This window comes from Nerophis lumbriciformis, linkage group LG14 (genome assembly GCF_033978685.3).
Source record: "Nerophis lumbriciformis linkage group LG14, RoL_Nlum_v2.1, whole genome shotgun sequence".
Classification (NCBI taxonomy): Eukaryota; Metazoa; Chordata; class Actinopteri; order Syngnathiformes; family Syngnathidae; genus Nerophis; species Nerophis lumbriciformis.
Window position 1 is genome coordinate 34,211,886 of NC_084561.2, and position 16,384 is coordinate 34,228,269.

The window sequence follows — 16,384 nt, forward strand, 5'->3', positions numbered from 1 at the left end:
GGGTAAAGTTTGACTCAGATTTTAAATTCGAAAAACAAATCAGCAGCGTCGTTCAAAAAAGCTTTTATCAACTACGCCAAATAGCGAAAGTGAAACCGCTTCTATCAAGACATGATCTTGAGAAATTAATCCACGCTTTTATCTCGACTCGTCTTGATTATTGTAATGCCCTGTATGTTGGCATTAGCCAGGCCTCCCTCGCCCGCCTGCAGCTCGTGCAGAACTCTGCTGCTCGTCTGCTAACACAGACCCGCAGACGTGAGCACATCACCCCTATTTTAGCGTCCCTTCACTGGCTCCCTGTGCGTTACCGAATACATTTTAAACTCCTTTTATTTCTTTTTAAATGTCTAAACAACCTCGCGCCAACCTATCTCTCCGACCTCCTTCAGCCTTACTGCCCCACCCGATCCTTAAGATCAGCCGATCAGCTGCTGTTGACGGTCCCTGACACAAGGCTGAAGCTTAGAGGTGACAGAGCTTTCGCCGTTGCTGCTCCCAAGCTCTGGAACGACCTACCCCTGAGTGTTAGACAAGCCTCCTCTCTTCCTGTTTTTAAATCTCTCTTAAAAACATACTTTTATTCCATGGCTTTTAACACTGAGTGATATCCATCCTGCAATGGCGCCCCATAATACACCTGCTGTGATCCTGTTTTTATGTTTTTATGTTTTTATTAATTCTATTTTAATTATTTTTTTTTTTTATCGTGTTCTGTTTGTGTTGTGTTGTGTTTGCTCGGTACTCGTTTTATCTTTTAACCTGCTCATTGTACAGCACTTTGGCTACCCCTGTGGTAAATTTTAAATGTGCTCTATAAATAAAGTTGATTTGATTTGATTTGATTTGATTGTAGCTGAGATAGGCTCCAGCGCCCCCCGCGACCCCAAAAGGAATAAGCGGTAGAAAATGGATGGAATACAATGATTTGCAAATCCTTTTCAACCCATATTCAGTCGACTGCGCTACAAGACAAGATATTTGATGTTCAAACTCATAAACTTAATTTTTTTTTTGCAAATAATAATTAACTTAGAATTTCATGGCTGCAACACGTGCCAAAGTAGTTGGGTAAGGGCATGTTCACCACTGTGTTACATGGCCTTTCCTTTTAACAACACTCAGTAAACATTTGGGAACTGAAGACACACATTTTTTAAGCTTTTCAGGTGGAATTCTTTCCCATTCTTGCTTGATGTACAGCATACGTTGTTCAACAGTCCGGGGGTCTCCGTTGTGGTATTTTAGGCTTCATAATGCGCCACACATTTTCAACTGGAGACAGGTCTGTACTACAGGCAGGCCAGTCTAGTACCCGCACTCTTTTACTATGAAGCCACATTGATGTAACACGTGGCTTGGCATTGTCTTGCTGAAATAAGCAGGGGCGTCCATGGTAACGTTGCTTGGATGGCAACATATATTGCTCCAAAATCTGCATGTACCTTTCAGCATTAATGGCGCCTTCACAGATGTGTAAGTTACCCATGTCTTGGGCACTAATACACCCCCATACCATCACAGACATCACAACTTTGCGCCTATAACAATGCGGATGGTTCTTTTCCTCTTTGGTCCGAAGGACACGACGTCCACAGTTTCCAAAAACAATTTGAAATGTGGACTCGTCAGAGTACAGAACACTTTTCCACTTTGTATCAGTTCATCTTAGATGAGCTCAGGCCCAGCAAAGCCGACGGCGTTTCTGTGTGTTGTTGATAAACGGTTTTCGCCTTGCATAGGAGAGTTTTAACTTGCACTTACAGATGTAGCGACCAACTGTAGTTACTGACAGTGGGTTTCTGAAGTGTTCTTGAGCCCATGTGGTGATATCCTTTACACACTGATGTCGCTTGTTGATGCAGTACAGCCTGAGGGATCGAAGGTCACAGGCTTAGCTGCTTACGTGCAGTGATTTCTCCAGATTCTCTGAACCCTTTGATGATATTACAGACCGTAGATGGTGAAATCCCTAAATTCCTTGCAATAGCTGGTTGAAAAATGTTGTTCTTAAACTGTGCGACAATTTGCTCACGCATTTGTTGACAAAGTGGTCACCCTTGCCCCATCCTTGTTTTTGAAGGACTGAGCATTTCATGGAATCTACTTTTATAACCAATCATCGCACCCACCTGTTCCCACTTTGCCTGTTCACCTGTGGGATGTTTCAAATAAGTGTTTGATGAGCATTCCTCAATTTTATCAGTATTTATTGCCACCTTTCCCAACTTCTTTGTCACATGTTGCTGGCATCAAATTCTAAAGTTAATGATTATTTGCAAAGAAAAAAATGTTTATCAGTTTGAACATCAAATATGTTGTCTTTGTAGCATATTCAACTGAATATGGGTCGAAAATGATTTGCAAATCATTGTATTCCGTTTATATTTACATCTAACACAATTTCCCAACTCATATGGAAACAGGGTTTGTACATTCTGGGTGTCTCATTCAGTTAAAAAATGTAAAATGCCATTCCGTTTTTTAAGGCGGCCTGTCATTAAGTTTTTAGCATTCAATCAGGTTATTGTGAGGTTTTGTATTAGTGTTCCTAAAAATAGGACCCAAGCATACACACTGTACAGCAGATTGTATATATATATATGTATATATATATATAAGAGTCGGCTCTCTTGGTTGCTTTGTTGGGTCTGTTCCTGTCTCTGGCGAGTTGGGGCAGTGAAACGAGGCGACTGGCTTCAGCAACCCGGTAAAAGCTAGTTTTCATGCTTTCTCGTTTCGTCGTGACGGAGCTCCGTGCCTCTATACACAATGGCATCTGGCGTGAGGGGGAGACGCTTCAAGATGAGCCGTGAGGTTTGCATGTACCACGCTGTGAAAGTGAAAAAGTGTGAAAGTGCTTGATTTGATATGCGACAGAGTCTGCTTTTTTAATGTTAATATCGCCGACATTCATCCTAATTTGTGTGTGTGTGTGTGTGTGTGTGTGTGTGTGTGTGTGTGTGTGTGTGTGTGTGTGTGTGTGTGTGTGTGTGTGTGTGTGTGTGTGTGTTCTTGTATTCCTACCCTTCTTGAGACATCAACAAGGAAAAGTATCTTCTATATGAGGACCGTTTAACAAGTTAGGACCGAAATCATGGTCCCAATACGGAAAAACCATTGCATCTGGTAAAGAATGTCTCATTTGCACCCCTGGTGGTGAAATATATCAAAATTAGGGTGGTCCCAAAAAGGAGGGATTTTTCAAATTGACTGTGTGTCGGTTTTAAAAGTGCTCCCCCTCTGGTTAACATATGAAATAACAAGTGTGTGTAAAAATTTGAAATGCTTCCCTTCTGGCCAGCATATGTAATAACAAGTGTGTGTAAGAAAATGAAATGCGCCCCCTTTGGCCAAACTTTTTTTTTTTTAAATAAATAAATATGTATATAGATACATACTGTAATAACGTGAAGTAAATAATGAAGATTAATAACCAATTAAAAAAATTAAAATGTTTAAATACTAAAAGCTTATATTTTTTATGTATATATTATTAATGTTGTAAATACAAATCTTTATATATCTAGAGACTTTGGTCCTAAAGAGTTGGGCGTTTTTCGGAGGTCTCAAGAAGGTATTAAATACAAGAATATGTGTGTGCGTGTGTGTGTGTGTGTACATGCGTTTGTGTCGATATCGTTAGCTCCACTCCAAAATCCACTGACAGTCTAAGAATTGTAAACCTCAAATAAATAACGACACAAAGGGACATTAATACATATTTCAATAAATCACCAAGCAACACACAAAAACTAATATTTTAAGAACTTTTAGGAACATTAAATACAAGATTGGCTCCGAAAATACAAATTTGTTCAGTGTAGTAGCTTATTTGTTTTTTGTTATGGTCTATTTCTATATTATACTTTATTGGTCATATAACATTTGATGTATTTCATGTTTTGATCATACACATACACTGCTATCACACAGCCACAATACTTTATGTATCCAAATGTGTTCATGTATTGCAAGATAACTGTGATGAATCTGAATTGAAACTAACATAAATCCTAACTATGATGACTAGTTTTACACCACAGCAGGTTGTGTTAAATGTTAATGTGTGTTTGAAGATGTCTACAAAAATTAGATTTGACTTACATACTCCATCTCTCTTTTGTTCTCCACTGAAAAGTTGTACATATCCATATTGGCTCCCTCTGACACGGACTCCACCTTGTAGCTGTGAGTCTTCCTGTGATGATCTTTCTTGATCAGCTTGTTGTGTAACGGGGGTCTGGTGTCCATTACCCCTTTACTCTGCCCCGCTTTGACAGTTGATAAACCAGGAAACATGGTCACTGTGGCCGTCTTGTTAACGCAGCCTTCCTCCTGATTGTGGCCATGTTCTGCAGAAGTACAACATAAATGGGTTAGTACAATACTATCATATAATATTGGATGTCTGCTTTGTTGATTTTCGGGTTTAGAGAAAAGGTTCATTGTGATTCGAATGCAACATTATAAAACATTTTAAAGCAGTATTGGAGTATATACGGAAAGTATACACTATTGTATTGGAGTATATACTGAAAGTATTCCAGGTGTCGATATATTTATATATATTTCCTCTGCTGTCTTCTTTTTATTTATTTATTTATTTATTTATTTACAGATAAGGCATAGTTTTATATTGCATCACTTGTTTCTTTTGTTAATATCAGAGTCCGTTCTGCAAAAAAGTCATCCTTAGAAGCACACAGTTTATGGACAGGGACTCACAATTAAAATATACATCATCATAAAATATACAAACTACAATACAATACATTTCAAAATCTACCCACCAAATACCCATTTACAATTTAATTTATAAATAAAAAATAAATCTTTAAAGGCCTACTGAAATGCGATGTTCTTATTTAAACGGGGATAGCAGGTCCATTCTATGTGTCATACTTGATCATTTCGCGATATTGCCATAATTTTGCTGAAATGATTTAGTAGAGAACATCGACGATAAAGTTCTCAACTTTTGGTCGCTGATAAAAAAGCCTTGCCTCTACCGGAAGTAGCAGACGAGTAGCGTGACGTCACAGGTTGTGGAGCTCCTCACATCTGCACATTGTTTACAATCATGGCCACCAGCAGCGAGAGCGATTCGGACCGAGAAAGTGACGATTTCCCCATTAATTTGAGCGAGGATGAAAGATTTGTGGATGAGGAAAGTGAAAGTAAAGGACTAGAGGGCAGTGTGAGCGATTCAGATAGGGAAGATGCTGTGAGAGGCGGGTGGGACCTGATATTCAGCTGGGAATGACTAAAACAGTAAATAAACACAAGACATATATATACTCTATTAGCCACAACACAACCAGGCTTTATATTTAATATGCCACAAATGAATCCCGCATAACAAACACCTCCCCCCTCCCATCTATATAACCCGCCAATACAACTCAAACACCTGCACAACACACTCAATCCCACAGACCAAAGTACCGTTCACCTCCCCAAAGTTCATACAGCACATATATTTCCCCAAAGTCCCCAAAGTTACGTACGTGACATGCACATAGCGGCACGCACGTACGGGCAAGCGAGCAAATGTTTGGAAGCCGCAGCTGCATGCCTACTCACGGTACCATGTCTGCACATCCAACTCAAAGTCCTCCTGGTAAGAGTCTCTGTTGTCCCAGTTCTCCACAGGCCAATGGTAAAGCTTGACTGTCATCTTCCGGGAATGTAAACAATGAAACACCGGCTGTGTTTGTGTTGCTGCAGCCGGCCGTAATACACCGCTTCCCACCTACAGCTTTCTTCTTTGCTGTTTCCATTGTTCATTGAACAAATTGCAAAAGATTCACCAACACAGATGTCCAGAATACTGTGGAATTTTGCGATGAAAACAGACGACTTAATAGCTGGCCACCATGCTGTCCCAAAATGTCTTCTACAATCCGTGACGTCACGCGCTGACGTCATCATACAGAGACGTTTTCAGCAGGATATTTCGCGCAAAATTTAAAATTGCACTTTAGTAAGCTAACCCCGCCGTATTGGCATGTGTTGCAATGTTAAGATTTCATCATTGATATATAAACTATCAGACTGCGTGGTCGGTAGTAGTGGGTTTCAGTAGGCCTTTAAATCCACCAAATCAGTCTCAATATCCTATTATTCAAATTTGATTAAAAGGTTGCATCTTGAAGATCTGCAATAATCTCATCATACATACTGAGGTCAAGACCAAAATTATGCGACTAATGTGAATTCCTCAACCATAAGGGGTGTGTTAAAAATACCAAGCATAACATCTTTCTATCCCCTCCTGCTGCGGTCCGGCTTTGCAAAGCACCAAATATATCCCAACATTTAATAAAGTCAAATAGTAACCTATGTAAAAAAAAAAAAAATCAGTACTGCAGATATGTACTCCATCAACAATATAATTTACCTGGATATATATATATATATATATATATATATATATATACATATATATATATATATATATATATATATATATATATATATATATATATATATATATATATATATATATATATATATATATATGTATATATATATATAGATATATATATATATTTATATATATATATATATATATATATATATATATATATATATATATATATATATATATATATATATATATATATGGACACACACACATGTACAACTTTCACCGACAGCCACAGAAGGACATGTTTTATGCCACTCCTTCTTTGTCTCATTTTGTCCACCAAATGTTTTATACTGTGCGTGAATGCACAAACAAGACCTTTGTTGATGTTATGGACTTGTGTGGAGTGCTAATCAGGCATATTTGGTCGGTCCATAACTGCAAGCTAACCAGTGCTAACATGCTATTTCGGCTCGCTGTATGTACATATTGCATCCTTATGCCTCGTTTGTAGGTATATTTGAGCTCATTTAATTTCCTCTACTTATGTCTTCTGTGTATTTAATTTATATTTGCATGTCTCATAACACATTATCTGTACATCTGTATTTGTGTGCCATGTTGCAAATGTTACCCAGCTTGCCAAAGATTGTAATAAATCCATCCTGATGTTTTCTCTAACTTGGATACACACATCTATACCTTTGGCCATTCTAAGACAGTAACTTCCAGGAGTTATCTCACCCTCTGAAAAGCCTCCGTTTTACTAATGTTTTCCAAAGTTGTAAAAATATGTAGAATTAATATTAAATTTCAACATTTCTGTCAACGAAGATTTGCTTTAGCCTGCAACACATAGTCGTTTTGATAGTAGGCTAATATAGCTAATATAGACACTTGCATCATGTATTGCCTTCATTATATCACTTCTGTAAGGCTTTTAATTTTTGCGGCTCAAGACTTTTTTGTATTGTTTAGTCCAATACGGCTTTTTCAACATTTTGGGTTGCCGACCCTTGGGTTCGCATATCCCTATACAGTGTAGCATGTTTAGCTATTTCTCATCCTCCAGTGATGATATTTGTAAAACACATAATTTTTTTGGTGCCATGGAGACGACTATTAGTGATTCAGAAGCAGCTTCACAATGTGGAGGGACGTCAGCCACTGGCTGGCCAATGAGAATGGCAGTATTGTTGAGGACGCGTTTGTTCGCTTGTCGCTGTCAAATTTGCAGGACACAGCTAGAAAGCGTCATTAACATGGATTGAAAAATGTATTTTAAACAGTAATTAATTATAGATATGCGTTACTTTCCCAAAAAAGTTATTTAATTATTAATGGAATTATTATTTCATAAATGTAATTAGAAGAAGCAATAATTGTGTTACTTTGAAATAATTTCAAATATCTGGCATATGCTTTTGATACGTTGTGTGTGTATGTGTCTTTAAAAGGCAGTGCCTGTTTCAAAGTAACATCTGATGTTAGCGTCCAGACAGAGCAGCGTTAGCTCAGCTGTGTTTGATAGCTCAGACTCGCAGTTTACGGGCAGTTACGGCTGCTCTGTTGAATATTTACACTGGATTTTGTTTGCACTAGTTAAAGGGGCTGTTTGCAACGTCCTCACAGTAACATTTTTCCAAGCAAAACATATAACAAGAACACCACCGGCTATCTTATGTTACCATTAGTGGTTTCGTCGAACACATTTTCTTAACAATTGTCCATATTTTTCCAAATAACATAATAATAATTGGTGTTTACGGCTGTCACTCACCCGGTCCCGTAAACACGTACGCACAGGGAGCATGTGCACTCATACAAAAGTAGTCCAAGAGAAGCAACAAACAATTTGCAGGCATGTTTTGTTATAATAGAATATACATTAAGTGACAGCTAACGTGAGCTATCTAAATTGCTATTATTAGCAAACAACACCTAAAGCTAATACAAATACAAATACAATTAACTCTTGGCCTTTTCTCAATGAGCTTCAAGAGGTAGTCACCTGAAATGGTTTTCACGTCACAGGTGTGCTTGAAGCTCATTGAGAGAATGCCAAGAGTGTGCAAAGCAGTAATCAGAGCAAAGGGTGGCTATTTTGAAGAAACTAGAATATAAAACATGTTTTCAGTTATTTCACCTTTTTTTGTAAAGTACATAACTCCACATGTGTTCATTCATAGTTTTGATGCCTTCAGTGACAATCTACAATGTAAATAGTCATGAAAATAAAGAAAACCCATTGAATGAGGAGAAAGTGTGTTCAGACGTTTGGCATGTACTGTACATAAATATAAATAATTAGATTACTCGTTACAAGTAAAAGTAACAACGTTAGTGACACCGTTATCATATAACGCCGTTATTCGAAACCTTAGTCATTAACATGCATTATCACAAAATAACGATAGTATTAAACTCTCTATCGTCGGCCAGATTTATATCATTTGTTTTTAAAATATTTTTCATTCTTATATATATATATATATATATATATATATATATATATATATATACACATATATATATGTATATGTATATATATGTATATATATATATATATATATATATATATATATATATATATATATATATATATATGTATACATATATATATATATATATATATATATATATATATATATATATATATATATATATATATATATATATATATATTAGGGCTGCAACTAACGATTAATTTGATTAATAATCGGATAAAAGAGACAAACTACATTTCTATCCTTTCCAGTATTTTATTGAAAAAATACAGCATACTGGCGCCATGTTCTTTCAATTTGCCAAATAAAACAAGGAAAATGTTACAAAAATGCACACTTTTGACACCCCTGCTATAGATAATAAAAAATTAAATGTGATAAATGTATCGATAAAAAGCAGAGCCTGGCGAATCATGCGCGTTTATCACAACTCTCTCGCTCTCTCTGTCTCTGCCCCTCCCTCACGAATGCTGCTGCGCGCACAATTTGTTGTGTTTTTAACCTTCTTAACCCTGAACGTACATTGAAAATACACGCAGCCCTAACTCAAAATGCCGGACATTTGAGGCATTTATGAAACTCCGCCCTGACAGCTCCACAAAAGTGGACATGTTCGGTGAAAAGAGAACGTATGGTCAGTCTATCGTAGCCCGGTCGCTGCTAGCATACTAGCAGTGACCGGTTTCACGTCCGGTGAAACCGATCGCTGCTAGTCCTCTTTTGCTAGCATGCTAGCAGCTAACGGACTACGATAGACTGACCATACGTCCTCTTTTCACCGGACATGTCCTCTTTTGCGGAGCTGTCAGGGCGAAGTTTCATAAATGCCTCAAATGTCCGGCATTTTGAGTATTGTTTACACAACGTGCAGTACGCTACTTAATATGTCCGTGTGGAAACTCGTTCGGTACACTTCCGCACCGAAACGAAACCCCCGTACCGAAACGGTTCGATAAAAAATACACGTACTGTTACACCCCTATTATTTTGATTATTGTTTCTCAGCTGTTTGTAAATGTTGTAGTTTATAAATAAAGGTTAAAAAAAAAACCTAGCCTCTGCGCGTGCGCATAGCATAGATCCAACGAATCGATGACTAAATTAATCGCCAATTATTTTTATAATCGATTTTAATCGATTTAATCAATTAGTTGTTGCAGCCCTAATATATATATATATATATGTATATATATATATATATATATATATATATATATATATATATATATATATATATATATATATATATATATATATATATATAAAATACATTTCAAATACATTTTATAATTTAAGATTTATATCACTTATATGGTATATGGCCTAACCCTACCCCCACTCGTCCTGCTCTGTGAGTACCATGCTTAGCAAGTCTTTGTCCTCTAGTCCTTCAGTGATAATGCTATTTGTAAGAAACTGAGCCTATTTGTCAACATGGAGGGGAAGATTAGTAACTTAGAAGCTGTGGTGGCAAATTAGCCGCACGCGTTCATTGCAGCGTGTCGCTCTAATTCCCTCTCTAGTGTTCTGGCTAGACATGCATTCTACTGAATTGCATGCACTCCCTGCATTTACACGCTCTTGTAACATAATTGTGCATCTCTGAGCATGCATCCCTTTTTAAGGAATATTTTACGTGAGTACAGTCGCTTGCCATGGTAGCATTTAAACAAATAAATACCGGGACACAGCTGCAATAAAGATTGGCTGGGTTCATCAGTCAATCCCAGATGAGGTAAAGAAAAGGCTAAACTTCTGTGACTAACACAACAACTTGCTTTTTTACCAAGAACGCAAAGCTACATAAAACATATTATACCAGAAATGAATTGATACGTAACCTTAAAACGAGGTACGTACAAAATTTGATATGGCGTACCATTACATCACCACTGGAAGCCCACCATTTCTGTTGACCACCTGATCAACTTACAAAACCCAAAACCAGTAAAGTTGCACATTGTGTAAATTGTAAATAAAACAGAATACAATGATTTGCAAATCCTTTTCAACATATATTCAATTGAATAGACTGCAAAGACAAGATACTTAATGTTTCAACTGGTACACTTTGTTTCAGCTTCCATGAAATGCTCAGTCATTCACAAACAAAGATGGGGCGAGGGTCACCACTTTGTGAACAAATGCGAGAGCAAATTGTCGAACAGTTTAAGAACAACATTTCTCAACAAACTATTGCAAGGAATTTAGGGATTTCACCATCTACTGTCCGTAATATCATCAAAAGGTTCAGAGAATCTGGAGAAATCACTGCACATAAGCGATGATATTATGGACCTTTGACCTCTCAGGCGGTACTGCATCAAAAACCAACATCAGTGTGTAAAGGATATCACCACATGGGCTCAGGAACACTTCAGAAAACCACTGTCAGTAACTACAGTTTGTCGCTACATCTGTAAGTGCAAGTTAAAACTCTACTATGCGAAGCCAAAGTCATTTATCAACAACACCCAGAAACGCCTCTGGCTTTGCTGGGCCCGAACTCATCTAAGATGGACTGATGCAAAATGGAAATGTGTTCAGTGGTCTGACGAGTCCACATTTCAAATTGTTTTGGAACAATGGATGTCGTGTCCTCCGGATCAAAGAGGAAAAGAACCATCCGGATTGTTATAGGCGCAAAGTTCAAAAGCCAGCATATGTGATGGTATGGGGGTGTACTAGTGCCCAAGGCATGGGTAACTTACACATCTGTGAAGGCACCATTAATGCTGAAAGGTTTTGGAGCAACATATTTTGCCATCCAAGCAACGTTATCATGGACGCCCCTGCTTATATCAGCAAGACAATGCCATGCCACATTTGCACGTGTTACAACAGCGTAGCTTCGTAGTAAAATAGTACTAGACTGGCCTGCCTGTAGTCCAGCCCTGTCTCCCATTGAAAATGTGTGGCGCATTATGAAGCCTAAAATACCACAACGGAGACCATGGACTGTTGAACAACTTAAGCTGTACATCAAGCAATAGGAAAGAATTCCACCTGAAAAGTTTCAAACATTTATCTCTTCAGTTCCCAAATGTTTACTGAGTGTTGTTAAAAGGAAAGGCCATGTAACACAGTGGTAAAAATGCCCCTGTGCCAACTTTTTTGCAATGAAGTTAATGATTATTTGCAAAAAAAAAATGAAGTTTCTCAGTTCAAACAATAATAATCTTGCCTTTGCAGTCTATTCAATGAATATAAGTTGAAAAGGATTTGCAAATCATTGTATTCTGTTTTTATTTACGATTTACACAACGTGCCAACATTTTGGGTTTTGTAGGATGTGGTGGAGCTCCACAATTTGATGGCCAAAAACTAGGGACATGGACAGCATGAGATGCAAACAACATGAGACATCAACCACAGCATTATTTGTGGTCAAACGACAAAGGATGGTCTTCATCACAACAGACAAGACAAATTCCAATTCTGACCCCATGTTTGATATCCTTCACAAGATTACTTTCTGCTGTGAAATTAGGCCGAGTGATTGCACACAGATGGACTTATGTAGTTCCACTGGCTGCCAGGGGTCCAAATCCTCTGAGTTCATTTGAAAATATCCAAAATGAAAAAAAATATCCAAATGAACCTTCCAAGGTTTCTCGTTGTGCCCATTGGGTTTTCTTGCCCTGATGTGGGATCTGAGCCGAGGATGTCATTATGGCTTGTGCAGCCCTTTGAGACACTTGTGATTAAGGGCTATATAAATAAACTTTGATTGATTGATTGATAGACAACCAGGCAGTTTGCCAAAAGTACATAGGTAGTGTTCATAAGGGTCAACCCTCCTTTCCTCCCTGCCTCCCCTCTACCCTTTCATCTCATCACCCACCATAGTCTTCAGTTAAGGCGGGGGGTCAGCGCCTTAGTGGCTCTCTGAAACTCTTTCAGAGATGTGTGAAAATGGAAAAAAGATGAAGAAAATTTTTTTTTATTTGTTTTAATATATTTTCTGTAGGAGGACAAACATGACACAAATTGTTAGAAATCCCACTGTTTATGTTATACATGCTTCACTGATGAGAGTATATGGGAAGCACCGTTTCGTCCTACTAATTTCAGCGATACCTGAACTCATCGTAGTCTGTTTACATGTACAACTTTCTCCGACGATGCCACAAGAGGACATGTTTTATGCCACTCCTTTTTTGTCTCATTTTGTCCACCAAACTTTTTATGCTGTGCGTGAATGCACAAAGATGCGCTTTGTTGATGTTATTGATTTGCTGGAGTGCTTATCAGGCATATTTGGTCAATCCATGAGTGCAAGCTAATCGATGCTAACATGCTATTTAGGTTAGCTGTATGTACGTATTGCATAATTATGCTTCGTTTGTAGGTATATTTGAGCTCATTTCATTTTCTTTACTTATGTCCTCTGTGTATTTAATTTATATTTGTATGTCTCATGACACTTTATCTGTATGTAATATTGCCTGCATTTCTCATAGTTATTTGTGTGCCATGTTTTTCCGGACCACAGCAAACGTTACCCAGCTTGCAAAGATTGTAATAAATCCATTAGAAGAAGACAGCCTGTCGTTTCCTTAAACCTGGACACACACATCTATACCTTTGGCCATTCTAAGCCATTAATTTGCAGAAGTTATCTCATCTTGTGAGAAGCCTCCATTTTACTAATGATTTCCAATGTTGCAAAAATTTGTAGAATAATAATTAAAATACAACATTTCTGTCAACGAAAATTTGCGTCAGCCTTTGATAGTAGGCTAATACAGCTAATGTCGACACTTACATCATGTGTTGCCTTCATTATAAGACTTATATAAGGTTTTTCATTTTTTGCAGCTCCAGACAAATTGTTATTATTGGTCCTATATGGCTCTTTCAACATTTTGGGTTACCGACCCCTGAGTTAAGGTAAAAGTGATGTTAAATGTTCAATTATCAATTTCATTTGTCTTTTTCAGACATTTTCCATTGTAAAACTATAGTTATCAGGCATAAAATATAATGTTGGGTCTCAGTCAGGAAGGTATTAATTGGCTTAACATCGTTTTCAGTCGGAAAAATGGTTTCGGTTTTCAGCCATTTGAGACATTTGTGATTAAGGACTATATAAATAAACTCTGATTGATTGATTGATAGACCAGTATCAAATATATCCTGTAAAGGATGGTGGTTCTCCGGAATATACAAAGTAAGTGATGGGAGAAATTTGTTCTAGAAATGTGGCGCCCACAACAATTTAGTTGAATGTCCCGAATGTAGCGTGTCAGTTTGTGTGACATCGTGACTGCCAGGTGCAAATTTATTTCAGCCAAACCAAATAACCGAGGAAAAGAAATGCACAGAGGCTTGCACGCTTGACGTCAGCAGTGCCTCAAACACACAACCGTGTGTACTAACACAGAGGTGGCATGTGTGCCATCTCACCACTTTGAGCAACATGTGTCCATTCACACCAAATACTGTGGGACTAACTTTGTACAAAGACGGATTAAGAAAACGGGTTACTGTATTTTTCGGACTGTAAGTCGCAGTTTTTTTCATAGTTTGGCCGGGGGTGCGACTTATACTCAGGAGCGACTTATGTGTGACATTATTAACACATTACCGTAAAATATCAAAGAATATTATTTAGCTCATTCACGTAAGAGACTAGACGTATAAGATTTCATCGGATTTAGCGATTAGGAGTGACAGATTGTTTGAATGACTCTTACCATATTAAGTTTCGTTAACATACCAGGCACATTCTCAGTTGGTTATTTATGTGTCATATAACGTACACTTATTCAGCCTGTTGTTCACTATTCTTTATTTATTTTAAATTACCTTTCAAATGTCTATTCTTGGTGTTGGGTTTTATCAAATACATTTCCCCAAAAAATGCGATTTATACTCCAGTGCGACTTATATATGTTTTATTTCTTCTTTATAATGCATTTTCGGCCGGTGCGACTTATACACCGGCGTGACTTATACTCCGAAAAATACGGTAATTGTGGATATAGGGAGTGTTTGTTATTGATAATTTACGCTGTGTGTTTCTTGAACGCATCATAATAATCCCCTCAATTCCCCCCCAAAACGGATTAACTCGCTGGAATATAAAGACAATATAACATACATCCATAAACGTGGATGCATATGCAAAATTGCAATATATTAAAGGCCTACTGAAATGCGATTTTCTTATTTAAACGGGGATAGCAGGTCCATTCTATGTGTCATACTTGATCATTTCGCGATATTGCCATGTTTTTGCTGAAAGGATTTAGTAGAGAACATCGACGATAAAGTTCCAACTTTTGGTCGCTGATAAAAAAGCCTTGCCTGTACAGGAAGTAGCAGACGAGTAGCGTGACGTCACAGGTTGTGGAGCTCCTCACATCCGCACATTGTTTACAATCATGGCCACCAGCAGCGAGAGCGATTCAGACCGAGAATGCGACGATTTCCCCATTAATTTGAGCGAGGATGAAAGATTTGTGGATGAGGAAAGTGAGAGTGAAGGACTAGAGGGCAGTGGGAGCGATTCAGAAGATGTTGTGAGAGGCGGGTGGGGCCTGATAAATGACTAAAACAGTAAATAAACACAAGACATATATATACTCTATTAGCCACAACACAACCAGGCTTATATTTAATATGCCACAAATTAATCCCGCATAACAAACACCTCCCCCCTCCCGTCCATATAACTCGCCAATACAACTCAAACACCTGCATAACACACTCAATCCCACAGCCCAAAGTACCGTTCACCTCCCCAAAGTTCATACAGCACATATATTTCCCCAAAGTTATGTACGTGACATGCACATAGCGACACGCACGTACGGGCAAGCGATCAAATGTTTGGAAGCCGCAGCTGCATGCGTACTCACGGTACCGCGTCTGCGCATCCAACTCAAAGTCCTCCTGGTAAGAGTCTCTGTTGTCCCAGTTCTCCACAGGTCAATGGTAAAGCTTGACTGTCATCTTCCAGGAATGTAAACAATGAAACACCGGCTGTGTTATCCGGCATAACAGTCAAGGGGTGCATTCTACGGCGGGGGTGCATTATACGGCACAACACCTGCCGCAATACACCGCTTCCCACCTACAGCTTTCTTCTTTGCTGTCTCCATTGCTCATTGTTCATTGAACAAATTGCAAAAGATTCCCCAACACAGATGTCCAGAATACTGTGGAATTTTGCGATGAAAATAGACGACTTAATAGCTGGCCACCATGCTGTCCCAAAAATTTCCTCTACAATCCGTGACGTCACACGCAGGCGTCATCATACCGAGACGTTTTCAGCAGGATATTTTGCGCGAAATTTAAAATTGCACTTTAGTAAGCCGTATTGGCATGTGTTGCAATGTTAAGATTTCATCATAGATATATAAACTATCAGACTGCGTGGTCGGTAGTAGTGGGTTTCAGTAGGCCTTTAATCTGTACAGTAGCCTATTTATTTATATCTGCACCTAATTGCTCTTTTATCCTGCACTACAACGAGCTAATGCAACGAAATGTC

General features: G+C 38.1%; 1 protein-coding gene across 1 annotated transcript in view; it reads right to left on the reverse strand.

Moving 5' to 3' along the window:
* LOC133616393 (insulin-like growth factor-binding protein 3) overlaps nt 1-16,384 on the reverse strand; it is a 113,031-nt gene that overhangs the window by 89,389 nt on the left and 7,258 nt on the right. The window contains exon 2 of the mRNA XM_061975586.2: nt 4,108-4,355. Coding sequence (XP_061831570.2) covers nt 4,108-4,355 — 248 coding nt within the window. The remainder of the gene's footprint in view (nt 1-4,107; nt 4,356-16,384) is intronic.